Source organism: Haemorhous mexicanus, chromosome 10 (assembly GCF_027477595.1).
Source record: "Haemorhous mexicanus isolate bHaeMex1 chromosome 10, bHaeMex1.pri, whole genome shotgun sequence".
NCBI lineage: Eukaryota > Metazoa > Chordata > Aves > Passeriformes > Fringillidae > Haemorhous > Haemorhous mexicanus.
The window spans coordinates 16,406,439-16,432,752 of record NC_082350.1 but is presented as its reverse complement, the minus strand read 5'-3'; the positions used below and the strand labels follow the sequence as shown (position 1 = coordinate 16,432,752).

General features: G+C 44.3%; 1 protein-coding gene across 16 annotated transcripts in view; it reads left to right on the top strand.

Annotated features, from left to right (window-relative positions):
* The window catches only part of LPP (LIM domain containing preferred translocation partner in lipoma), a 370,626-nt gene that overhangs the window by 143,865 nt on the left and 200,447 nt on the right, over positions 1-26,314 (top strand). For all 16 annotated transcript variants that reach the window (XM_059855503.1, XM_059855515.1, XM_059855514.1 and 13 more), the window contains one exon: positions 10,602-10,803. In XM_059855503.1, coding sequence (XP_059711486.1) covers positions 10,611-10,803 — 193 coding nt within the window. In that variant the 5' untranslated portion in view covers positions 10,602-10,610. The remainder of the gene's footprint in view (positions 1-10,601; positions 10,804-26,314) is intronic.

Here is a 26,314-nt window from a genome sequence, read left to right as displayed (position 1 = left end):
TGGAAAGGAGGCAAAGGAGTGATCCAATGGCAGCCTGTGACTACTGCCAGGGGCCTTCTGAACATGTCAGAGCCAAATGCTTCTGGCCAGATGGCTAAATAAAGTGCTGTGAACATGCATAATGGATTGGGAGATTCAGCTAGAGAGCTGGAAAAGCATTTTCTTTGGGAAAATAGTGTAACACTAGTACAGGTCAGCAGGTAGCAAGGGATTCTTAATTTTGGAGGTTTTCCAGAACAAGGCCACAGTAAGCCTTACCTAGAGTTGGTGATAATTTAGTCTCCTGCTAAAAGCAGAACTTGGTAGCAGGAAAGAAGACAGGTAGAAGACAGAGATCCTCTGTCTTTCCTGACAGTACTGCAGGCTTTCAGCTTCTTTAAGGAAGAAGCAATTTAAAGCTTTATTTTTGCTTTGTGTTGCAGAAGGGAGACAAGAAGACAGTGCTTGTGTGTCAATGATGTCAAGTCACCTGTTGTCGTGAAACTCAAGAGAAATGTAGTCTTCTTCCTGACTGTTTATACAAAGAGTTTTGTGTTCCTCCTTTCTTACAGTTTTCATACACTCAAATATCTTTCTTAGCAATCTCTCTGCAACATCAATTTCCAGTCATCTGGCAGCTATCACTCTTCTGTGTTTTGAGATACAGCATTTGCCATAGGAAAAAGGCTATTTCCCTGATTATTTGCAAAGTGCTATAACCTGAGCTACCAAACCCAAGACACAGCTTGGTGCAAGTCTCAGGAAAAAGGCATTCAGGGATCTGTGGTACCTGAAGCTGTGACTTCCAGGATGGCTTGGGACCTGAGGGAGGAAAAGTTAAGTGGATCATGTGGGAGAAAGAGAATCCAGGATTAAAGATTTTAATCCTGGACACTGTTCCTGCCCATTAATTGTTTTGATTGCTTGATTTTTAGGCAGTACAGTGTCAAAGTCTGGATTTTACTGCCAGCTCCATGAGCTGTCAGAAGGTTATGGTGGTTGGTGACAGACCCACACATGCTTCCTTCCTGAAAGGGGCCTGTGCTGTGCCTGTGTTCTGAGCTGCAGCTCCTTTTCCATTCACAGAAATCCTCTTGGTGGCTTGGGGTTCAGACCTCCAGTAGCAGATGTGTATTCTTCCAGGTGAGGCAACATTTGACTCTTCCTGCAATCACAGCTGTTTTAGAAGAGGAGTGAAGTGCAGGGAGCCCCATCATAAGTACAAACCCCCCCTACACCCAGACTTGCTGGGTAGGACCTCAAGATCAGCACTGTTTCCTTGTTCATTCTGTCAGTTTCCCACTGAGCTCAGATCCCTGCTGTTTCTCCCCAGGCTGAGCCACACACCCTGCTCTGCAAAGCTAATACAATTATCTGTGTGTCAATATGCTGCCACGGTCCCATTTGGTCCCACTGGGGTCTTCTTGATATCTCACAGCTGAGCTGCATGTTAGTTCTGCACAATTCCTCCTTGTTTACAGCCAGCACCAGCATCCAAAGTACCTGAGTTTGTTCCAACAGCCTTAACCTTGCCAGTTCTTGTTGTCCTGTTTTCTTTTCACTTAAGTGAGACTCCTGATATGCCTGATTTCAGTACATCTCCATCAGTTGGAAAGTCCAGTCCCTTAATAATTTTATTTGATGGATAAGCTCTGTGATGCTTGGCAGTCCCTTGCTGAAGTAAGAAGCCAAGCACTGAGCTGTGCTGTAGACAAGACATTGAATACAGGCACAGAAGGAATAAAGGCAGCTTTTTTTGGCAGAGAGGTCTTGAAAATAAATTGTATGCAGGAAAATAGTATTTGTGTAAGGGAGCTCATGATCTGAGACTCCCAGAATAACCTTTCTGCATCATTCCTGTTTTTTTTGTTTCTTTTAATATATTTCCTCTCTTATTTTATATACAAATTTCTGAAACATCCATCTCAAACTTTTCTTTGTGGTACAGCAACATTCTCACAAACGTGTAGGTCAAGTTATCAGGGGAAGAGGCTATAACAATTGGAAGAAATCTGGCTGGCTCAGAGCTAACTCCTGGCTTAGGTCCTTAGGTTCAGGAATAAAATGTATTTGAGTAATCCAGCAGGTCTGCCTCCTCTGTTACAATTGCCTCGGGGTTTGTTGTGACCACAAGTAGCTGAGGCCTTGGACTGGTGTTTTATCCAATATGATTATGTTTGAAGTAACTGAGGATTGTCTCATGCCGCAGAAGCCAAGAATCAGCTTGCTCTCTGGTGAAATTGCAATGCAGTCATTAGAGTTGTATTAGATTAGATAGATCTATCTCCAGGGAGCCTGTATGATCTCTTTGTTTCAGTTCACATGGACAAGTCAAGTTCAATTTATTGGGATTTTAAAGCCTAGTTTGTCATCTGACACCAGGATGTGACATGGTTGTAAAAGGAAGATCTCATTCATCAGCTTTTATGCATGTGTTTTGCAGCAGCAGCCAAATTCAAATACCCAGCATCTAATCCCAAAACTCCTAATGCAATTATATTGGGAAAGAAAAGAAGTTTTATGAGTGAAGCTGATATAAGAAAAATGAACTAAGAGGGAAATCTAAGGGTGTGTTCTTGGTTGATATCATAATTGTCCCAGAAGCAGGGTTTTGAAGTAGGAATGATTGCGACATTAGATTGATATCTGATTAACTGTTTTCATGATGGCATTAACTTTTGTCAAGCATCTTTGTACCAGAGAGACTGTTCTTTACCATCACACCTTTGCAGTCTCCACTACACACTTGCTGTCTTCCTTTTATGTCTCAGTAATACTGTAGGAGTTGTAGTGACTTAAGAGTGTACAACGAAAGTCACATCTCAAACTGGCATAAATCTGATGAAAAATAAATGAACTGTGGATGCAGCTAGGGGAAAAAAAGTAACTTTCCAAGTATTGGTTATTAAAAGAACAGGCACAAGCTCTGTTCATTTGCAAATTATTGCAACTAGAAAATAAGGAATATAATGTTGCATTGCCAGTAGGGTGATATTGCTGGCATATCTTAAGCGGAATACAATACATTGCTGCAAACTGGAGGGAACTGATGAGTCCCTCAAAGGCAGGGAGGCACTGCAGAGAGACCTTGATAAATTAGAGGATAGAGCAACCACCAGCCATAGGAAGTTCAACAAGAAAAAGTACCAGGTTCTGCACCTGGAATGGGGCAACCCTGGATGGATGGACGGACGGACGGATGGACTGGGAATGATAAGTTAGAGATCAGTGCCATGGAAAGGGACCTGGGGGTCCTGGTTAGTGGCAAGTGGAACAGGAGCCAGCAGTGCCCTGGCAGCCAGGAGGGCCAGGTGTATCCTGGGGGCTTCAGCAGCCAGGCAAGGGAGGGGATTGTCCTGCTCTGCTCTGCACTGGGTGGCCTCACGCTGAATATTGTGGGCAGTTTTGGGCACCGCAATGTAAGAAAGACATGAAACTATTAGAGAGTGTCCAAAGGGGGTAATGAAGGTGGTGAAGGGCCTTGAGGGGAGGCTGTATGAGGAGCAGCTGAGGGCACTTGGTCTGTTCAGCTGGGAGGAGACTGAGGGGAGACCTCACTGCAGTCACAACTTCCTCGTGAGGGGAAGAGGAGAGGCAGGCGCTGATCTCTTCTCTATGGTAACTGTGACAGGAGCCAAGGGAATGGCCTGATGCTGAGTCAGGAGAGATTTAGGTTGGATAATAGGAAAAGGTTCTTCCCCCAGAGGATGTTTGGGCACTGGAACAGGCTTCCTGGGGCAATGGTCACAGCACCAAGCCTGACAGAGCTCAAGAAGAGTTTGGACAATGCTCTCAGGGACTTGGTGTGACTCTTGGGGATGGTGCTGTGCAGGGCCAGGAGCTGGACTTGGTGATCCTTGTGGGTCCCTTCCAGCTCAGCAGGTTTGTGATTCCATAAAACCCTTTGGACTGCAGACGAAGTCGCAGCTGTCAGTCTGGGGGTTTTGAGTCACAAAATAATTGATTTTGATCCCTCAAGGGATCTCTGGATGTCATCTGGGCCAACCACTTCCTCATACCAGGGTGCACTTCGAATTTAAGTCAGGTCTTCTGGAGGATTCCATGGAAGTTTGATTGAAGCTGTTAAAGCCAGAATGAAATATTACCAGACTATATTCTTTGAGGAATAATTCATCAGTGCTCTAACTAGGTTTCTTTTTCCTTTAATTCCTCTGATTACATTAGTGATGCCCCATAGCAGGAAATAGGTAAATGCTCTCAGTCCTGTTTAACTGAAGTGCCTTTGATTTCATTTACTCATTCATTTATTTTACTTTGAGGGAATTGGGATGAAGATACAAAACCTTGGCTTATCCAGGCAATCGAAATAAGCTAGGAATCTGAGAGGCAGATTTGAACTTGCTCCAGCTGATACCTGCTGTGAAAGACTACAGTAAAGCATTAGGAAATGTGCATAAACCAAGTAAAATGGGTGCAAGCAAAGAAACCTGATCTTGAGGAGGTATTTGCCACAAGAACTTGGAGTCCACCTGTGTCAAGCTTGCCTAGGGTCAGGAGGGCAGTCACTGGAGGCTGATGGTGTTTTCCATTCCTCTTCATCACCTCTCAAAGTCTCATGGTGGCTCAGTTGACTCTTGGAGCTTCCCTGCTCACTGGTGGTAGAGGTCACACCAGCACCATGCACAGGATTCCCAGTGCTCAGAGTTGTTCCTGAAACTTCATGATGCAGGTCAGGACTCAATTTGCTGTTGGAGGGGTTTGAGGGAGGAGCATTATTGGGCTGGTTAATATTGCAGGAGTTAAATTCAGTTAGAGATGTTCTGCAGATCAGCAATGATTAAGGGAATTCCCAAGGACTCCCAATTCCCCAAATCACATAAATTGCCATATGATGTAAAATTGATGAGAATAAGTAGTACCATATGGGAAAAGCATCCCAGGAGAGCTTGTGCTGAGTTTATAAGTACCTATGGCACTTTCTATGTTTGGTTAAAGACCTCTAATAAGACCTGAATTTTGACATGATACTCTTTTTTGAAGGCCACAAGAAGTACAAGAGCATGGCTAGAGATCATGTGCCATAAATGAAGAAATAAATTCATTTAACCTTCAGAGGGGAGCAGTGGCAAGAAAAACAAGCAGCTTTGGGAGTTTGTAAAGAGCAAATCTCTCTGCTCAGCCTCAGTCACTGCATTTGACTAATTAGAAGACTGGAGGTGAAAAGGACTAAGCAAAGAACTGTATTTTAGCAGGGCAATTGAGGTTTGTGATTTGGGGAATTTCAGGCAGAAAAATGATAACAAATCAGTTTAGAGGAGAGACATCCAGACATTCAGGTTGCAGCTCTAACAGAAAGGGACAATGGGTGGCATGATTTTTGCGTTGTGAAGGATGTCCCCTTCGTTTAGTTCTAGAGCTGTTCTTTAAAATTCATTTGGAAGGTGATGTAAAGTCAAAACTTTTCTCTTGGACTTCTTTTACTTGGATGGGAGAGAAGAGAGAGTGGGGACGATACAGTTTGCCTTTCTACACTTGGAGACAAACTTGAGTTATCATGGGAAGGTGATGCTTGTACTGTGTATCAGAGAACAGCCCCAACACAACTTTCAGGTGCATCTACTGTCAACAAACAAGGTCCTAATTCCCTGTATCTGGTCAATCTCTTGGCCTTAGGAGTAATGGTTCACTGTGCATGGGTGATAGTAAGACAGAACATCATAGACCTACATCAAGCCAGTGAATTTAGGAAGGCGTGGGATGGAAGACAGAGCAGACAGCCTGTAAGTACAGACGGCTGTTGCTCATTTTTTGTTAAATACTGTTGCTACCCGCTACGAAGCATTAGCTTAATTAACTCAGGGACAAAATCTTCTGTCTTGGCAGAGTCCATCAACATCCAAGGAGTATTTGGTCCATGTTACAAGTATGAAAATGAAATGGAGATTTATTTGGGTACAGTCTAATCACAGAAAAGCTAGCCTGTCTCAGAGATGATGTACGTACAATTTCAAAAGCAGACAAATTGGTACTCTACCCTTCCATTGCTTATCACCTGTAAGGAGAAATTGACTTGAAACCCTCATTTTTTTACCTTCGCTTCTCAAAGGTGAATGACATCCTGTAATTAAAAGCAAAAACAAGCTCTTATGCCCACACATTTGAAAAAAGAAAAAGGCAGTGAAAAAACCTTGTCAGGCTGTTATTACTGCACGGTATTATCTGCTATTGATATTCCTGGTCTGACATTTTTAGATAATGCGGTCTCAGCTTGGGATTCGTGGATTCCAGTTCCTCTGCTGTGGTGTATTCTTTCATGGTTAGAATTTTCTGAACTTACAGCATTAAGATCGTCCTAATGATAGAACCAGAGCACACTGTTTGCCTTATTTATGCAGTGTGATTTCACTCTTCACTCTTAATGCTATTTATCATGGTTAGTCTGGTCTTATCCTCTGCCTCCAAAAGTAGGTGATGACTAATGCTTCCAAGGAAGGAAGGATAACAGAGCATCAGGCGTCCACAGCTGATTTCAGTCAGGTTTTTGTTTTTGATGTTATTCATCATTTTACCTCTTCTATTTTAAGTTACTATTCTTAAAAATGGTCTTACGCCATCAGCCACCATTTCAGAACAGGTAGGTGAAAAATTGAAGAGAGTTCAGGGTAAACAGACATGAAGAATCAAGAGAAATCTGCCCTTTACTGGGAGTTTAACTGATACTTAACTTAAATGTTTTGGTTTGATTTAAGCAATGATCTGGCTGCATTCTGAAAGGATCTACATAAGGAAGAGAGGCAAGTCTGTAATGCAGATGACAGGAGCATTACAAAATGCAATGGTTGAAAGTGGATCTAGCTAAGTTTTAAGCCAGACATAAAGGAGAAGCTGTGATTATGGTGCTTAGCTTTGTCCAAACAATTTACCTAATGCTGTGTTGGGTTCTCCAACACTTGCATTGTTTCAGTTGAGGCTACATGTGCTTTCTAACAAATAATCTTTAGCTCAGCAGAAGCTTTGCGGAGCGGTAGTTTGGGATGGTTCAGGGTAAGTCAAGATGATCAATGAGAGGCTTTCAAAGCAGTGACACAGAGAAGATTTAAGGGATTTTCTAGGGGGGATGAGGCTGTGAATTTGGGAAGGGGGTGTTGCCAGAGTGGTCAGTGAGTAAGGAGTCAGAGAAAAGACTTGTAGCAGTCAGATCAGGAATAGAGCTGTGAGCTACAGCTGACCAAGGATGGCTGTGGGAGGGTGGCAGACAGACATGCAGAAGGCTTCAGCCAAGGCAGAGTGTGGCACTGACAGAGGAGCAAGAGGTGGCTGTCCCTCTGGGGGGATTCCCAGGGACATGGGCTCTGCTGACAAAGGCTTTCCCAGCCTTGCTGAATTAACTGTTGCATGGCTGGATCTACCGAGGTTTGCCAGGAAGGGGCTCAATGAATGCACACAGTGCCTGACAAATTACTTGCTTGGAGCAGAAATGTGGGGGCAGCTGTAGATTTAATCTGTAGGTTAACATTTCAGTGAAAAATAACTTTTAATGGAAGAAGATAGCTCAAAAGTGAAATGTGTGTTTGCTGGCTGTGTTGCTGGCTAGCCAGAAAAGCACAGCTGTTACCTATTGGGTGTTCCTGTGTAAGCACAGGCACCACAATCACACTCAGGCAGTGACATGGGTAAGAGTAAGTTTAGAGTAAGGGAGTTAGTTAGGCCCAGGTTCTCCTGTGCTATTTTGGTTACTTGGGTGCATCACAAATGTTCTGCTCCAAAGAAGCTTCTGATGGAAAACCAGGCAGTATTGCAGGGAGTGGAGAGAGAGCACTAGTGGCTTTATCTGAATTAGCCATGGTGCTCCACCATGGAGAAGTCTGCTGAAAGGTGGCCTGTGCTTGTCTGCAAGCCACTGTCCCTTATATTTTTCCTTGCTTTTGGCCTTTTACCAGCCAAAATGGAGAGAGAATAATAGCAAGCCCAGAAGTTTGGCTTCATCTTTTAAAAAGAAATTAATTCATTTTCTTTTTCTGTGATCTTGCAGAGTAGTTAGGCTAAATTTAATTGAGGCTGGGGAGCTGGGGCTGGAACACATGAGGAAAGGGAACTTGCTGAAAACACTGTCAGGGCACAGATAGCAAAAATGAGTGGCAGTAAATGCATAGCAGAAAATGAGATGGGGAGAAAGAGGAAGAGAAAAGGCTAACAGGGAAACAATTAGAAAATATCACCATGGCCAAAACAAAGGCATTAGAGGTTAGCTGAGAGGGAGCTGTGTGCCAGCTTACAGTCAGCAGCTGAGTTACAGCACTGTAGTCTCCCTGCTCCCAAGCTGTCCATAGGAGCAGTCTGCTTTCCAAGCTCATTTGTTGAAATTCTCTCATTGTCTTCAGCTGTGCTCAGTGCTGTGCACCGTGGCTACTGAAGCAGATATTCTTGGTTTGTGCATCACACAACCCATTCCTGTCATCAGCCCAGCAGACCATGAGAGTTCAGTGGAACCAAGGCATGCTGCCTGGGGGTGGTTAAGGAACATTCCAGAACAGGACTGGTGATAATCTAGTCAGTAATGGGATTTTTTTCTTTCGCTTTGAATCAGCATGGGGCTAATGTCCAGGGTCTGAGGGTGCTTCATTGTAGCAGGAGGCTCTTTCATATTGGATGTCAAGCCAGAGGCTGAAAACCTGTCAGAATTGAACTCCAGGATGCTTTTAGCAGTGGGTAAGGTACAGTCATCTTTGGATGTAATAACTCTGCAGAGTGCAGGCTCGTCCTGTTTAGCTCTTAAGGCTGACTGCCCTCATTGCTTTCTGCTCTTAAGACCTAGATAGTTGTCTGAGTTTTATTGCTGCTTTTATGATTTTGAAGGATGTAGGAGGAGGAGACAGCAGTGTAGGTGAATCTTACTGCTGGAGTGGCAGTCATTTTCCAGGTCCATAGGGGCTGCTGCTGGTGATGGGAGGTGCCAGACGGTGGGACCGTGGTTCTTGTGCCCTCCGCCCTCGCCCTGTTGTGACAGGTTTCCTCTCCTGCCGTGTGGGGAGGACCTGCCTTTCACTTCTTGCTTTCAGAATGATGCTCTGCACTCTTATTGCAGGTTGGACAGCAGGCCTGTGAGGGAGAAAAGTCATGTCCTTGCTGCTCAGCCTTGGATACGTCTCCAGGCTGCTCCTGCCATGCTCCTACCTTATTTCTAGGCAGCTCCAGTGCCTTCCTTTCACTGGTATTGGATGCCTAGTGCAGCAGGTTCACTTACTAGTGGTAGGAATTGTGAAACCACTGTCTGCACATCGAGCAGTCAGACTGCATGGCCAGGAAGAGACAGAGGTGTTGGAACTGATGTCTGGCACTTGCCAGTTCCTCTCTCACGCAAGGAGCGATGCAGGTGGAAGATGACCAAAAATTGTCACCTCCTAGTGTTGGGTCAGACATTGGGGCTTAAAGTAGAAATTACTCCTCAAGCAGGAAACTGTTTTTTGAAGTAAATTTACTGGTTGGAATAAGCACACCTGTGTATCCATCAGTTTTAACAGTCATTGCTCTTAGCTGGAGGTGCTCACCTTGCACTACCATGTGGAGATCTTGATCCTGTCTCTGGCACTGATCCTTTTCCATGATGAAATCAAATCCTTTCTGATGGGGTCACAGGTGCCTGCTGGTTTTGTTAGCCTTGAGGGATTCTGACACCAAAGCAGTGCATGGGCAGAAGCAACAGGGTGCTCAAGAGCTGCAAAATTAGCATTGGCTTTTGTCTGTGTGGGATCTTCATTTCTCCATCAAACCTCAAATCCAGCTCTATTGGACCATCTGATGGTACAGTAGGACTATCATGGCTACCCAGCGAGTGTGGTTTGTGTGTGGTGAAAAACACTTGTTCATTGGAATTAACAGGATTTTTATGGGCAACATTTTCAGCAGCATCTGAACCCAGTTCTCAAAAGTAATGTAGGCTTTTAAGAGGCCAAAGCCAAGATTTTCATAAATAAGTAATGATTTGGGCTGCCTCTGTTTTTTGTTACACAAGTCTAAAAGGAGCCTGGTTGTCAAGGGTTGTGAGATTCTGGCATTTATTCAAAATTGACATGCTTTTAAAATGTCTTAAGCTGGGCATCAAGAAATGGAGGCATCAAGAATGATTAGCTACTTTTGAAATCTGTTTTCTTAAAAGTCTGAATGAAAATCACTGGGGCATGGGGTCCTAAATGACATGTGAAAAAGTGCTAAAAGTGTATTTTGGAAGTGCTTATGCCTATCTGTGACTAGACTTGTCCCCAGAGCACCTGCACTGTTGTACATTAATGTACTCAAAAAGGCCTAACAGGGAAAGGCAAATACATCACTACTGTGCTGAATGCAGGGTGGGATTGATGGGCTGCTTCAGGGTATCAGCCTGTCGCTGTTCTGGTTTGAAGAGGAAAATAGCAATGATTTTTGCAGATCCCAGCAATAGCCTGAGCAGTAATTCAGACCTGCTGGGGAGAGAAAGACAAATTTGCATCTGAAGTCCTATGCATTAGGAACAACATATTTGGAGTTAAGCATGCACCAGTTAAACACGTTTTGAAGGGTTTTGTAGGATTGATTTCACAAACCAGAATAATAGTAGGATTGCAGCTGTTACTTTCCTAGCCTAAATTCCTAATGTTTGTGTGACTCTCTTTGTGTCTCCTCAGACCTGAAGCATGTCCCACCCATCCTGGCTGCCACCCAAGAGCACCAACGAGCCCGTTGGCCACGTTACTGCAAGGATGGAGACCACACACACCTTTGGGACTCCCAGCATCTCCGTGTCCACCCAGCAGACCCCAAAGAAGTTTGCACCTGTGGTCGCCCCCAAACCAAAGTACAACCCATACAAGCAACCAGGAGGTGATGGTGAGTATTTATTTTCTAGGAAGAAACCACAACTGCCTCGTTCAGAGGAACTGACTGCTAACACAGGCTGTTCTTGATTTTCTCTTCGTTGGTGAGTTTGTGAGAGCCTCTCTTTTTCAGGTCATTCAAATCAAGAAGGATGTGAGGGTATCTCTTCCCCTTGCTCTGGCTAGGTACCCTCCTGAGAAGTGCAGGGCTAGGGGAGGATATGAGGACAGATCTTTCTCAGTTCTAGCTGAAAGCAGATGTCCCATGTCCAGGAGTTGTACTTTTCAAGGGGTTTTGCTTGTTTGGTCCCTGCTGGCACGTGATGATTCAAGGAGCCTGGGCTCAAACAACCCTTTTCAGTATTGTTTCTTTCACCCCATCACAGGGAAATGCTTTACAAACAAGGGGTTGATCTGTGGAATATAAGTATAATTGGGAGTGATGGGGCATAAATTTGGCCAGTGAGTCTGGAAGTGTTTTCTCTCCAGTCTGCTGGATGGATTGTTTAGTTTTAGTTCAGTTTAGTTCTTTCCCTCTACTATGGAACACTCTTGAATATGAACTAATTGGGAAGGTATTTAGATGACCATTGCAATCGTTTCTGGAGCTGTTATGTCAGCAAAACAAATGCCTGCCAGTCACTGAGTGTCAGCCTTCCTCTACTTCTTGCTCTGAAAGTCCTCCTCTCCTGATGTAGATGAGCAGCAAGGATGGGATTTGGGTTCCTGGCTTGTGGACACATGGAGGGGAGTGAGTTTCCAGGAGCAGGAGTGCATGGCTGGGAGCACCCCTGGAACTTGCAATTGGAAACCAGCAAGTTGGAGCACCTGGTATGCCCCTGGTTGACTATGGAGAGTTTGTGATGGAACTGCAGCAGAAACAAGTGAAGGCCAAGGATTTTAGGAGAGAGTGGTAGCTATTTTGGCAGAGCATGACATTTCTATTCCTGGTGATTTACTGTTGGTAGAAATCGGGGGAAGTTCTTCCCCTCCTCCTCTCCAGTCTTTCTCCAAAGAAAAGCTCAGCTGTATTCAAGAAAATGGCCAAACCAGCTTTTGTATTTGGTTTGTGATGCTTTACATTGTTCCTTCACCGCTTTTTCCTCTTTTATGTTGAATTCAATAAGATAAATATCACCTGTATATTTTTTTCCTCTTTCTGCTTTATCTTTTGGAAGCATATACATTTTCAGGAACACTACAGAGTAATGGAAAAGAGAAAAACAAAGCAGCATATTAAATCTTACACTTGAGTGATTTTCTAAAGTTAAGGACATTTTATAGGAAAGTTGGAAAAGCCTGATGAGTGTTTTGGGTATTTTTTGTCTGCCGCTCTAACTTCGGAGAATTCAGAACGAAAAAAGAAATGTGTTGGAGGGGGAAAAGCAAAGTCATATGCACCTGTTCTGCTGCCTTCCATAAGAAAACTTAGTGAGAAATAGGAAAAGAAAGACAGTTGGAATTTAAAAAGTAAAAAATAATCCATTTCTGAAATGCAAAGAAAATGTCACCTTCAAGTCAAGTGGAAATTCTTATTTTTCTAATTCTCTTGCAACTAAAAATAATAATGGAATATGGCCCTTTTTTTTTAGGAAATCTCTTCTTGATCAGTCAGGATTTTTTGTGTGAAAAAGGTCAGTATGTCTTAATTGTCAGTGTTTTAGTGATTGTAGGTCTAATTTCATGTGACTTGGGAACATTATCACCTTCTAAAAAAATCCTGTGTTTCTTGCCATTTGTGGAAGGCAAACATTTCTCATGTAACCCAGAGTTCCTGGTCCTGCAAGCAGTCAGGCATTGCTGGGTCTGCTGGAGACCTGGACACATTTGGCAGCTCCCAGGGGACTTTGTCAGTGCCAGTCCCTTGCCTTGTCTGACACTGGACTTTTGGAGATCTCATCATTATCTGACAGGCCTGGAAGAGCTAAGGGTTGGCCAAGACCTGGTCAGAGGTAGGCTTAGTGATGTGACAACATGCCTGCAGCTTTAGCTAATCCACTTCCAGAAGGTGACATGCTGCTGGTTGCTGTCAGCAGCCCGTGCAGAGCCATTACCACCCAGATATAACCCTGAGAACATGAGGCTTCTGGGATCTGGCAGGCAAGGGCTGGGGGGGGCAGTGAGAAATAGTTAGCCCAATTTGCTTCATTCACTTGCTATGGCTCCCTTCTCTCTTCCAGGATCCCTAATTGTTTTTTCAATGACCTCCCTGATTTCTGCAGCAATAACTCGGCCTGGGAGATGGCTCCAGGCCCCGCTGGTTCCCTGCTTACAGGGGCATTGCCATTTTGCCTCAGTTTGTCCTCAGGGGGACACGGGTCTTTCCCACCCGGTTAGCTGTGAGTCTGTGTGTAGGGGAGTGGCAGCATCCCCTCAAACCCCGGTGTGTTTTCATCCTTCCTACCCTGCCAGAGCTGTTTAACTGGAGGCACATGGGCTTCCCATGCATCCTTCTGCTGGGATGAATGGGAGTAACAGTGCTGCTCTCGGGAGGGGTTGTCCTACTGCTGTTATTGTTCAAGAAGTGGCTGTGCTCATCACAGCCTTGGCTGCCCCAGCAGTGTCACTGCATTGGCTCCCTGCAGCCTTTGTAGTATGTGGAATCTCTCTGGGAGGCTGGCAAATTCTGTTCCTGGTAATTTCTTCAGCTCATTGCTATTAATGTTTAGGGATGTGCATCCTCTGGCCTTGTGGTCCTTATTATTATTTTGTAGGTGTGTTGCTTGTACGTAGAGGGTCTGTCCAGCTGATCACATTGGTGTTTTTATTTCTTGATCATATTGAAAACAGAGGGGAAAGACACTGGAGTAAAAGACTGTGGTGCAGGTGCTGTGTGTACCCCCCTCTCCCTCCCATCTCCTACCAAAGCATTTCCTTAGTCTCACCTTGACTTCAGTTTTATTTTTTATTTCCTGATACCTGCACAAAACTCAGCCAGAAGGTGCTGATTAAAAGCTGCTTAATGGAACTTTAACAGAAGGTTAGAAATGTTTACATGACTGAAACAAAGTGAAATGGCAGCAGCCGGCAGTTTATAAACCAGGAACATTTTACTGTGATTTGAAGCACTCAAGGCATGTGTTCAGACCACTGAAGTAGCAATTTTCCTGGTGCTGCCAGCCCCCCTCCGTGCTGTTTGCCATGCTGAGTTGCTGCAGCTTGTTTCACACCAGATTTATCCACTCATCAAAGCAGAGACCATGTCTTGCTCTTGCAGGGATCTGCCTGGGGGCCCCTGGGTATGACTGCAGTAGTGGTAGAAGTAATGATCATAATGGTAATCATCATCAGTGAGACCCAAGCCCTGCTTAGCATTCTGCACAGATCTCTGCCATGCCGGCAGCCCAGGAGGCAGGCACAGCCTGTTTGTATAGGTCCTTCCAACACCTGCTCTGGGCTGGACTGTGTTTCTGGAGGGTTTAGTGCTGCCACTCCCCACTGTGATGCTTTGCAGGGGATTACCCTTGCCTGATCCTGGGAGGTGTGAGCTGCACAGTTCCTGGGAAGTGCTGGTGTTCATCATCTTACTGTATTTACCCCACAGAGAGGAAAGGAGAGCTCTTCAAGCTTGGGGAAGGTGTTTATCTACAAGGTGGACAATTGTGAATTGTCAGGAAGTAGAGTTGCTGAGGAATTAGGCTGGAAATGAAAATTAAATGTCCAGATGTCCAAACAATAGCTCTAAGAGTTTAACTGGGGTCAGGGGTAGTTTTTGGATGGAGCTAGAGGTGTCTGAAGTTTGACAGCATCTTCTCTTCATGCTGGGAGAAGATGAGTCCTGAGATGGATGAGGCATCAACCAGCCATGAGTCCTGACAGTCTGCTTCTTATATATTTGGCTTCTTTCTCTGTGCTCCTGTCTTTGGTATTGCCTGCTCCCTCCCTCTTTTCCTCAGCAGACACTGTCCAGCAGTGTGCATATTAGGTTTTGTCCTACACCAAAAATCTCTTAAAGAAACTAAGATCTTTTTTCTGAGGAGTTGGTATTAATTTTGTTTCATTTAAAAGCAATGGATGCCCCATCATTTAAAGTGCTCAGGTTCAGGCTGGACAGGGCTTTGAGCAACCTGATTTAGTGAAAGATATTCCAGCTGATGACAGGGGCTTTGGACTGTATTATTTTTCAAGATGTTTCCAATCCAAACCTTTCTGTGGGTGCCCTTCCTCCTTTCCCTGCCACTTACTTCTCTCTTGCTCTCGAGCTTTTAGACTTAAATTGGTATTTCAGCATCTTCAACAGAGCTGGAGCCTTAGGGAAACACTGCCACACAGCTGTTCCCATCTCTGCTGGGCTCAGGAAGATAGGATTTATAGCTTGCAGATGAAGCAAATTCCATCTTTGCCTTAGTTCCAGAAAATGGGGTCTCACCCTGCAGGGCAGACTAAGGAGGCGTCTGCTGTGGGGTGAGATTGGTGATAGCTGATCTGCTGGCTTAGTGCCTGCTACTGTGGGGCTGCTGGGGTGGCACTGGGGCTTCTGAGGCCAGAACTGGGGGCTTCAGAAATGTGTAAAATCTTTTGTCAGTCAGAGGTACTCAGAAGAGCCTGAGTCAGGACCACTGGATGGCTTGGGAGCAGTGAGTGACAAACTTTGCAGTGTGAGTTGCCTTTTGGTTTGGATCCTTTTGCTTTGAATCTTGTCTTGGTAACCACAAAAGTTCTTTCCCCCCTTGGTTCCAAATAAAGCTCTGCAAGTCCAGCAGAAACAAGACTGTGCTGAAACAGGTGGAGCACGTTGGTGAGCTGGGGAGGCTCAGCTGGATTGCAGGGCTGGGCTTTCCAGTCCAGCGTTCGTGAGCACTGGTGCAGCTCCCTGGGGATTGGATATACCTCCTCTGCCACTGTGTGCAGTCACTTAAGGATGATTTCATGGTGGTAGAGAAAAAAATGAGTCCATCCTTGCCTACCAGGAAGTGCCAGATCATTGAATGGCTCCCAGGAGGTCTGCTGCTCCTGCAAAGATGATTCTTTCCACTCCCCAAAAACCAAATTTGTCCTATTCTTGCAATGTCTGTTGCTCGTATGAATAGGACCATGTGTTTTCCTCAAGCTGCCTGAGACAGGCTGAGATGCTGCAGTGCCAGCCCTGGTTAGAAAGGGATGTGCTGCAACATCCCTCACAGGGCAGTCACTCTGTTTGTGGGGCTGCCCAGGGCTTGGAGGTGCTTCTCTGGCACACTCTGGGGCTCTCAGGGCATGCTTTACAAAATTAGCTACGTTAGTTTATGCTGTTGGGTACTTCTAAATTCAGTATTTATTAGTGCTGATGTCTTTCCTTCTAACTGCCATCCTTGGTGAATATACTATCTGCAGAAACACTTAATATGGATTTAATAATGGGAGCTCAACAAAGGGATGAGACTCAAAGCAATATCCTCCTTTCTCCTTCCTTTCCTTGGGCACTTTCAGATATGCTGAACAACGGGTCTCATGTGAAGGCCTCTGAGGTTTTAATTGCCTTTCCAAAAAACCATCTCCTTCCATTTACCTTGGTTGGAGGAGTGGGCAAATGAGCAGAACCAGCTCCAGGGCAAGGCTATGCCATGGACACCAGTGTGTGTTCTTGAACCCAGCTGATCCAGGTTTCCCAGAGCTTGACTCTCTGTGCCCTCCTCTTCTTCATGGGTGTGGAGGCTTTTGGGCACTGGTGAGTTATGTTCTGCTATGTCTCTAGGGGACTGGGGGCATGAACTATCAGGCTGTTTGTTGTTTTGCTGTTGTGTTTAGGGGTTTTTTTCCAGGCAGATATACCTAGTGGGTTTTGTTTACAGCAGCTGCTATCAGTAGCTCTGTCTTAATTTTTGAAGCTTGGGTATGGATTTATTGGACTAGACACCCTGTGTTATAGCTGTGCTGTTCCCTGCTCTGCAGTCTTAGACAGTTCATAGAAGCCAACAAGGTCCAGAGTCTATTCATTATTTGTATTGAGAGCCCTGAAAGAATAAATTCAGGCTGACCTGAAAGATTCTGTGGTTTTTTAGTTGTTGTTTGTTTTTTTTTTTTTTTTTTTTTTTTCCCCCCGGTTGCCTGTGCTGGTTCCATTCCATAGCAGGAGGAATTCTCACTTGTGGAAGGGCTGTGTTGGCTGAGAGGCAGAGGGGTGTTCTACCTGCTCCTTGAAGTATCTCAGGAGCTTCTGCAGTGCTTTGCTGGTTGTTGGAGGAAGGCTGGGGTGCAGGCACAGTGAGCTGTCTCATCCATGCTCCAGTGGTGGTTTTGTGTGTGCATTGTTCAACACTAACCTCAGATAATGCAATTATCCAGAATTGGGCAGCTAGCAGGAGCTGGCTGTCTTGCATATGTTAGGAGTTAGGCCTGTGGACCATTGCTACTGCCCAGGTGAGGCATGGGAACACATTGTTACTCTGAATTGAGTCCTGGGAGTACCAGAGTATTTGCAGTGGGATCTGTTGGTCCCTTTCTTGCTCCTCATCTCTGCCACTAGCTGAAAAAAAATCATTGATGCTTCATGGGGGAGGCAGTGTCTCAGTGGTGGGATGAAAAGATAGGCTGAGAAGTCTAACACTTTTCTGGTCTCATCAATTGCAATGGATGATGTGGTCCCATCCCTCACAGCACTGAGCTCATGGAGTTGAAAAATGTGGTGTGAATAAAGAGGTGACCTTGCTGTTGCAAGTCATCCGGACTGGGCCTGACCACAGCCCCCATGTTAGTGCTTGTTTCTTAGAAAAAGCTTTTTTAAAGTGGATATTATAAACTTTTAAAGTCTTTCTTAATCCTTCCCTCATTTTTCTGTGTGTTTCTTGTGCTGAATGAGATGCAGCAGATGAAGCAATACTTTATTCATTAGTGTTAAAGCCTGTGGATGATGCAGTTCTTACAAAACGCAGCTGGTGAAAATGATCTTGAAACTCCAGGCCTCTTTGTAGTGGGCTTGCTACCTTCACACAAGAGCATTTAAAGCACAAGCAAAGCCCCTGAACACTGCAGAATGAATGGGAAGGTGAGGGTCCCTAGCTGTGAACCAGTTTGGGGCACCCTTTTGGAAGTGTCCATTGATTTCTCTCGAAGCACATCCTCTCTCCTGTTGGCTAAGGACCGACTGAAACCAGTTGGAAATGAGTGGTGGTTCTCATTTGTGTAAAACTGGATTAAACTGCCCCAAGCAAGCTGGGCCATGTTGAAGAGGGATGAGACCAAGCTGGTGCCTTTGTGCCCGTTGCCCCACTCAATAACTTGTGAGTTACAGGCAGAGGGATTTTTGCCCAGTTGTCCCCAGCACAGTGACCAGTGTCAGGACCTGTGAGTCTCACCAGTGGGAATAAACTGGCTCTGTGTGGGGCCTTCTGTCTTGTTAGCATTCATCCCAAAAGTTGTTTTGTTGGATAACAGTGTCTGTATCTGCTTTTTTTTTTTGCCAGAGACAATTCCATAGAACTGTGCCTTGGCTTTGTTCTCAGGATGAGCATTTTCTTTTTTGAAATACCACCTCAGGGAAAGGCCTGGGAAGAATGCAGGATAAAACAAGTGCATAAAAACTGTTATTGAACTAGTATACTTATCTGTAGTTCACAAAATGTCAAGTCAAGCCACCAGGTTTTATTAAGTATTCTGACCATGTTTTGTTAGAATTACAAATATTAAATTTTCCCAGGCTCTGGAACACATTGCCTCTTATTTGGGAACTACTTGAAGTAGTGCCTAGCCTTGGGTTTCATTCTGGTGAGTGAGCTTATATTTTCTCAGTTATTTGGTATCATAAAGCAAACATTGCACTTCTCAGGAGGTAGATTCTTAATTTTTTTTTTTCTGCCCTGACTATTTTTTCTCATTTTCTTTTCTCCTGTCTGTCTGTTCTTCCAAGATACTATATTTAATTTTTCCACTTCATTATTTCAAACATCAAATAGTGATTCATCTTAGCAGTGGCCTGTTCTGTGAACCACAATAGTTTGGGCAGAATAAAGAAAACAGGCAAAAAAGGGAAGGGAAAAAGAGAAAGAGAAGACATTTCTGACATACTGAAATGGAAGGGAAGTATCATTTAATAACTTGAATTGAAAATGTCTGTCATCAACCATATCAAACCTTCTGTTAAACAGATAATGTTTGTCCTGTATGTAGTTTTACAGGGCTGTGGTGCCCAGTCAAAGCAAGAGGGCAATGCTAATGCAGAAATAGCTTGAATTCAAGTGGGCAGCACTTGTTCCTTTTATTTTAATCTGAAATGTTAACATCCTCCAAATGCTAGTCAGTGGAATAATAACAATTGTTATATGATAGTTAACAGTCTAGTAAATTTTTTTTTTTTTTTTTGCTGTTCTTCACACAATGCTGCTCTTCTACTCATTGGAAACTAACTATTACAGTAAAGGATTAAATGTATGCTTTTCCTTTTCTCTGCCTAAAGCTTTTTTATTTTGCCAGGCTGAGTCCTGCTAAATCAGAGCAACCAGTAAATGTCTGTTGGATTATATTACAGGTTGGTGTAATAAAAGGTTGGAAGAATGAATGAGCAATTCTTGAAGCCACAGAAGCTGTACTTGTGGCCAAAGAGCAGGCATTTCTAGCAGTGAATCCTACACAATTACAATTTGGACTGAAATATACCAGTCCTGAAGTGTTTGTTGCTAAGTAAAGCATGTTTAGATGGCACAGGAGTCGAGGGTCTCTGAGCAGGACTGAGAATCCTGTGGCTCTGCTTTGCCCAGGGAGGGTGATTTTGCAGGAGATGAGTAGGGATCAGCTCTAGATCCTAATAAGCAGAAAGTTTCCTACTATCTGAAAATTCCCCTTCTGACTTCTTCTTTAACCAGCACGCACCCTGCAAAGTCACAGCTGTGGAAGAAAGTGCAGGAATGCTCCAGGGGCTCAACTGGGGATTTACCCAAACTATTTGAGGAGCTGAAGTGCAGAAGACTCACATGTCTCTTCCAAGTCTTAATTCCTGTGATGACAATGACTAAGGAAATGTTTTGGTTTCATCTAGATGTGACTCCAATGATAAAGCCAAGCCTGCTGTTAAGGGCTGGTGGGTAGAAATTGCACTGTCATGACAGCTGGCATTTGTTCTGCCAAGCATTGAATTTATGGGAAATGATATGGAGATGAGGAAGGAACCTGTGCTCTGGGTCATCTCTGTTACAAGGCCCACTTGAGAAGATTTATCAACTGGTGTTTCTTAATACTCTGCACTGTCTGTGGTGTGAGGGTGTGCCTGGGGGTCCTGCCACAGGAATTGTCCTGAGTGAGCTGGTGGGAGGAGAGGAGGCCCTCAAGAGTATGAAAATGGTACCAAAACAGTGTAGGTAAGCACCGTCTTTGGAAAGTAGGTTTAATAGAAGAAAGTATAGAAGTTTGAAATTTATGTTATGAAAAGTGAATGTGATGAGGGTTGAATTCTTACTAAGTGGAGACTAATAGTCTCTGAGGTTGGTGGCCCCATTCTTAGAAAACCAGTTTTCTTTGGTTCTCAACAAAATCAACTTTCCTTAACTTTTTGCCCCATGTACCCCTCAGTACAAGCTCTCAATTTGTGCTCCAAATTTCCTATCTCCTCCATTGCCTCCATCCCCTATTCTTTTTTGCAGAGGACACAGTGCCAGGCTGTGGCTGCTTCTGCATGAGCTGGGAACCTCTTGGGCATCTTGGAACTGCAGGACACCTACAGCTGGATCTATTTCCAGCTGCTTTCCTTATCCAGAGCAATCCAGCTCTTTGCAGGACCAGCTCACCTCTTAGCCCCTCAAGTGTCAGAATTAGCTTTACAGCGTGCTGTCAGACCCTTCAGGGGAAAGTTCTGACCCAAACTGTGCTGTGTATTTGCAAAGTTTATTTTTCAAGAAGGTGAAAAGGAGTAATCATTGTTCCTAGGCCACTTCTTAGGGAGGGTAAGAAAAGGAAAGTTGCTCTGTGAGGATGCAGTAACACCATTCTGGCTGTCAGACAGTGAAGCACAGGAGGTAAAAGTCAATTCTTCTCCCTTCCCAGTCCTGTGATTTAAAATGTTTGAACGTGCACTTCAGAAGCTGGGGAAGTAAAAGCCCCCAGTTGTGCCTGGAGACTCTCCAAAGGCCATGGCGAGCCAAGGGGCTGCGGAGTGTTAATACAGTCCATCATTTTGTAACAAGGCCGATGTTCTTGTATGAGCTGTGTCAGGCTGTTGTCTGCACGCTGTCTTTGCTGATCACAGTAATCGGGTCATAAGAGAGGGAGAAGTAATAGCGCGTCTCTTAGCAACCAGCCCCAGGAGAAAGGGAAAATTACTCAAACAGACTATCCAGCCAGGGAAGTAGAAAGATGAAATTTTCTGAAAGTCTGTTGGAAAGTGCTCAGGGACATAATTCTTTTATGTGTGAGATCCTTACAGGCTGGATGCAATGGTATCAGACGCTTTTTTTTCCCTTGTTGTCTTTCTGGTAAACTTTTATTTTTAATTGGCTTCAGAAAAAAAAAAGGGGGAGAACTCCATGAAAAAGACACATTTTGAAAACATAAGGGACAGATTTTTGTAGTTTTGACAATGCCAAGGAGGAGGGAGAGAGGGGAGGTCAGTGTGTCTCAGGCAGGAGATGAGGGGAGCCTCTTATCTCTGCGCGAGTGCTTTGAATGCTTCCCGTGTCACTGCGAGCCAAAGCGTGTTGCTGTATCTGCCAACGCTGCAGTGGCATGTGCAAAACAAACTTGTTGGGTCTCCATTGCATTGCACAGGGTGTCATGTCTCATGATTGTCACAGACTGTGAGCTGTGATGATTGGCAGCTTGGCAGAGAGCTGGACCCAGCCTGCTCTCTCAGTGGCTGAGAGGCCAGGCAGAGCAGGTACTGCTTGAGTTCCTGCCAGCAGCCTTTTTCTCGTTATCCTGGCTTTTTGTCCTCATCTAAGCTACTGGTTTGTGTAAGACATGTAGGGAAGCATCTCTGAGGCCTTCTCACGGACCATTTGGCCAATGTTGGCCCCAGGTCTCAGAGGGAGGGCAGTGGTAGGAGCAGTCCGGAAGTCAAAGTAATAAATTGGAGCATTTGCAGCCTTTGTGTGGGATGAGGACAAGTATGTGTGCTTGTATCTTATATTTTCAAAATTTTCTTTTTCATTCCAAAAGTTGTACTTCTGTGGTCAGCTGGTCTGCATCCTCCCCATGGGGCATGCTGGCTGCTTAGGAAAGGGGACCTAGCCTGGCATGGCCTACCCATCCTTGCTAAGCAAGGCCATAAATTTGTGTGTGTTTAATGCAAAGAAAGTGAAATACTCTAAAATGGTTGTGCGGGCCCAGTTTTGTGGTTGCATCCTTAAAACTATTGCAGGGACAAAATCTTTTTGAAAGCTTGGCTTAGTCTCTGGCTGAGAAGACATAAGGGCACTGTTGCATGTGTTGAGGGGAGAACAGGCACTGATCCAGCTACTAGTCCATGCCTTTCCTCTGCTTTTGTGTGCTCTGTGATACCAGGGCATGTCTAGTTTATGCAGGAGAACCAGCTCACTTCTGCAGGTGATAGTTTGACTATCAGTAACAGATCTACTTACAGATTCCTGTGGTTTACTGAAGGGTACAGCCATTCCCCCAAATCAGGATCCTGGACAATTGGGTAAAAGGTTTGGGCTGATCTGGACTGCTGTGGTTGAGTAGTTGTTGGTACCACGGTTCATTCAAGTCTTGCTAAGGAGCCTTGGAGACAAGGCTGACTTCAATGTCTTATCCTGGAAATAATCTGTAGAAGAGAGGAGAAAAAGCCCAACCTTGTAGCTGCACAGAATTAGGAGCAGGATCTACTACTGTCAAAGAAAAGTGAGATAAGGAACAATAGTAATTGTGACTTCTTCCAAGAAAATCATAGCGACTGCTGCTTTGCTGTCTTGTCATAAAGAAGAAAGACTTTTTTCCTTAAAAGTTTAGTAATTTAAGAATTCCCTTGCTATTTTTGAGAGTACCAGTAAGTGATGTTCCCTGGAAATTTTCCCCCACATCTATAAATACCACCCCAGGGCTTACAGAAGTGACTCAGTTTGGGAAGTCAACACCAAGCACTTCCTCAGCACAGTCTGGCAGCCCCCCCACCCAGAGCACTCAACTTCTTCAAAATTGCTAATTGGTTGTTAATCTGCAGTACAGTTGGGCTTCTTCTTGAAAACTGAATTCCTGTTGCTCGTTCTGACCTTCCTGTCATGTTAGAGATGATGGCACAGGGGGCAGAAAAGGCTGAGGCACAGTTTGAGTCTGGAAAGTTGTAATTGGTATTTTGAGGTGCCACCTTTTCTCTGGATAACAAGCTCATTGAATGACCCCATGTGACAGATAGATGAAATGCTTCTAATTGCCATATCTCACTGTCCTGGGACCAAGATTATCTCACAGACCTGGCTTTTGTAATTGGGTCCTTTCTTCCTTCCCATTACACTTTTGACATAACTTTTGTACCAGCTGGGCACAAATAGAGCCATTTGTAATTCTTTGTGTGGTGCCCAAGGAGAAATAGAACCTGACTTACTGAATTAATTCTAGAGGCAGAGGGGGAAAATTACACTGGGAGCTCAGGTCTGACACAGCTGTCTTACGTAAAAATCAGTTTATAAAGACAAGAGGCAATACTTGAGGGAAGTGTGAGTTGGGTAAAATCACAGCTGGTCTGTATCTCCTCTGGTATCGGCATGGACAGGATGCCATGCAGTTAATGCTTGAAGCATTGCAGTATCTTCTTCATCTTCTGCTTAGTCCATTCAGTGCCATAGATTTGAATTAAATTCACAATTGATCTCTTCTTGTTAACCTGTCCCTGCCCACAGTAATCCTGCAGAGTCTGACACTGTAACCCTTTTCTACAGCCCAAAAATCAGTGGTGTTGTAACAGGAGAACACTTGACCGACCGACTTCTCTCGGTGCATCAGGTGCTCAGCCTCTGTGTGTGTGTGTGTGTAAAAATGGGACATAGGCCCTCAAGAGGGAGAGATGACCTTGTGGCAGCAAGGGCTGGTGGATCTCTGGCTGCCAGATCTCTAGGTTTTGTTCAATTGTTTACTTCCCTTATTAGGGTCAAGAATCTTTCAGACTTAGCTGCAGGAACAATTGGTTTGGCTGAACCTGAAAATTTATGATAATGAAAATATTTCTTCATGCCAGTAAATCATACTTATTGGATAGACAGAAAATACTTTAAATTTAGCAGCTAATCCGACACAAGGGATGTGGTGCGTGACCACAGCTGAGATATTTCCTGCAAACAGAGTTGGACTTTTTAAACAAGAAATCTCCAATCGCCATGATTCCATTCTGACCATATGGTGTTTTCCTGAGATATCATGGAGACCAGCTAACGGAGGGTCCTTTTGCCTTTCTATGCTTTCTCATGTGGGAAGACCATATAATATTCCTGTTTCTGTTGCACATTTAGCACTGTCTCTTTGCATCCAAAAGCGCTCTGGCCAGTGATCCCTTTTGCCTCAGTGAGAATGTGTTTTGTAACTGCAGTAGCGAAACAAATAAAAGAGAAATAAAGTAGCAGGGTGACTATTCTGGGAGATGAGCTTTCGCTTGGTATGTTGATTTTCCGAAGAGATAGGGCACATCCAGTACCTCGTGTAAGTTGACCATCCAGCATGGCATAGGGCTGTGGAGTGGGAATATTCCATTTTAAGACTCTGTTGGGCAAGACACGGGCTCATGTTTGATGAATGTTGCCAACTATTTGAAGTGCTGTGAATTCGACCTGTGAAACTGGAGGCGGAGGTGACACTAGTAGGAGAATCTGGACCTAAATGTCAGGGCCTAAAGGTCACTTTTCATCAGAGCAAAGTGCAGTTGTCACCACGAATGTGGGGCTGCACGAAGGGCATTGTGAGGCTCCTCGTCTGTTTGATCTACTGCTACTTGGCCAAATATGCTTAGTTTACACTAAGGCCAGAGGGGTTTTTTTTTGAAAAACCTGTCTAGCTAATGTGGTTCTGATCTTAGGACTGGAGCTCCCTTTTTTTGGCTCTTTTTGGGCTTTTTTTTCCCCCTGTGGTCCAAGAGCTGTCAAGAAGTTTCTGGGCATTTGGACAGTGACTGAGATAAAACTGAAATCAGAGCTTTCTCATGTAGCAATTCTGGCTCCATCATGCCCAGAGTAATGAAAGCTCTTTATGAGAGGAGCTGGAAAACTCATGAGGCATGAGAAGGAGCAGGAAGATGCATCTTATTTCTCTAAGCATTTAATTGCGAAATCTTTTCACTGCTTATTAAAATGATTAGTCAAGACTATTGGAAGGCAGTGAATGTCTATTTGTGGGAACTAGGGAAGGTTTGATCGTGTTAGATTTCTTACCTCCTTGTTTTCCTTCTCTATTGCAAATGGTAAATGATTAAAATGAGAGTGTATTTTGAAAAGAAGGTTTTTAAAGAGAACTTGGAGGATTCTGTCCTTGTTTGTTAATTATTTCATACGGAATAATCAACATTTGCAAGTGGCCAAGAAACAACAAAGCATTTGTTTGCTGCTCCCAATGCTTTAGCATGCTGTTTGGCAATGGAATCTTGGTTTTGTCTGGTTGTCCCTCATTCAGTGATACTGCAGGGCATATTTCCCTGTGACACTTGCACAGCCCAGTTGCTGCTTGGTTAGGTCAGCGATGGCTCCTCTGAGAGGATTTGTATAGAGGAAGACCTGAAGCCAGATACTTCTTGTCAGGGGTGACCCACTAAAGCTGAGAAAAGGCACCGCCTGAAAGGAAATAAAACACTTTTAGGTTTAGCTCCAGTTTTTATTGGGAATAATCTGCACTGGGACACAAATGTGTTTATTGTGAAAATGTCAGTTTTATATCACCATATCAATGTACTTTTTAAATATTTGTTGGAAAACAGGAGAATGGAGTTTTCTTTCTTTGATTAAATATTTTCCTGTTAAGGTTTGGAAGCTGTGTCCCAGGGGGCTTATTCACATCCCGTACTTCAGCTGAGGGCTGATCTTCATGGGCACGGGATTTATTTCACGGTTGGCTGGCATGTGGAGATCAGGGACTGCTGGAGTCTCAGTGGGAGCTGTGTGTTTGTAGCTCTCATATGAGTTAGCAAGTGGAGTAATGCTGGAAGCACTGTATTATCTTCAGGTCACCCTATTGACTCCAGTGAATGTCACTGATCACAATTTTGTCTCTTCCTAGTCACCCTGTGTGTGCTGGTAATGTTAAGAAGGCGTCTTAAGCCCAAAGGGGGTTCTTACTGAGCTGCTCAGATCTTAGGATCAGGAGCGTGGTGCTTTCAGTGCAGGTGGGCTGGTGGATTTGTATGGGGCAGCTGCACAAAGACCTCCCTGGGGGCTTGGGATGTTGCTTTTAACATAGTGGAGAAACCTGATCCATTTCTCATCATCTTGACATGTTCTTCATCGACATTGGTACCTGATGAACAAAGCTTTGCCTCTCAGACTCTATTGACACGTCGTCTGTTGCCTGTCATCTCATAAATCTCCCTGTGAAGCTCTAAGTAAACACCCCTGGGTGGAATCAGCAGGTCATTTTTGTGGCATTTCTTGTCAACTAAACAATAATTCATTAAAAATTTAATGACTCTTTTGCTCTGGAGAGGAAAA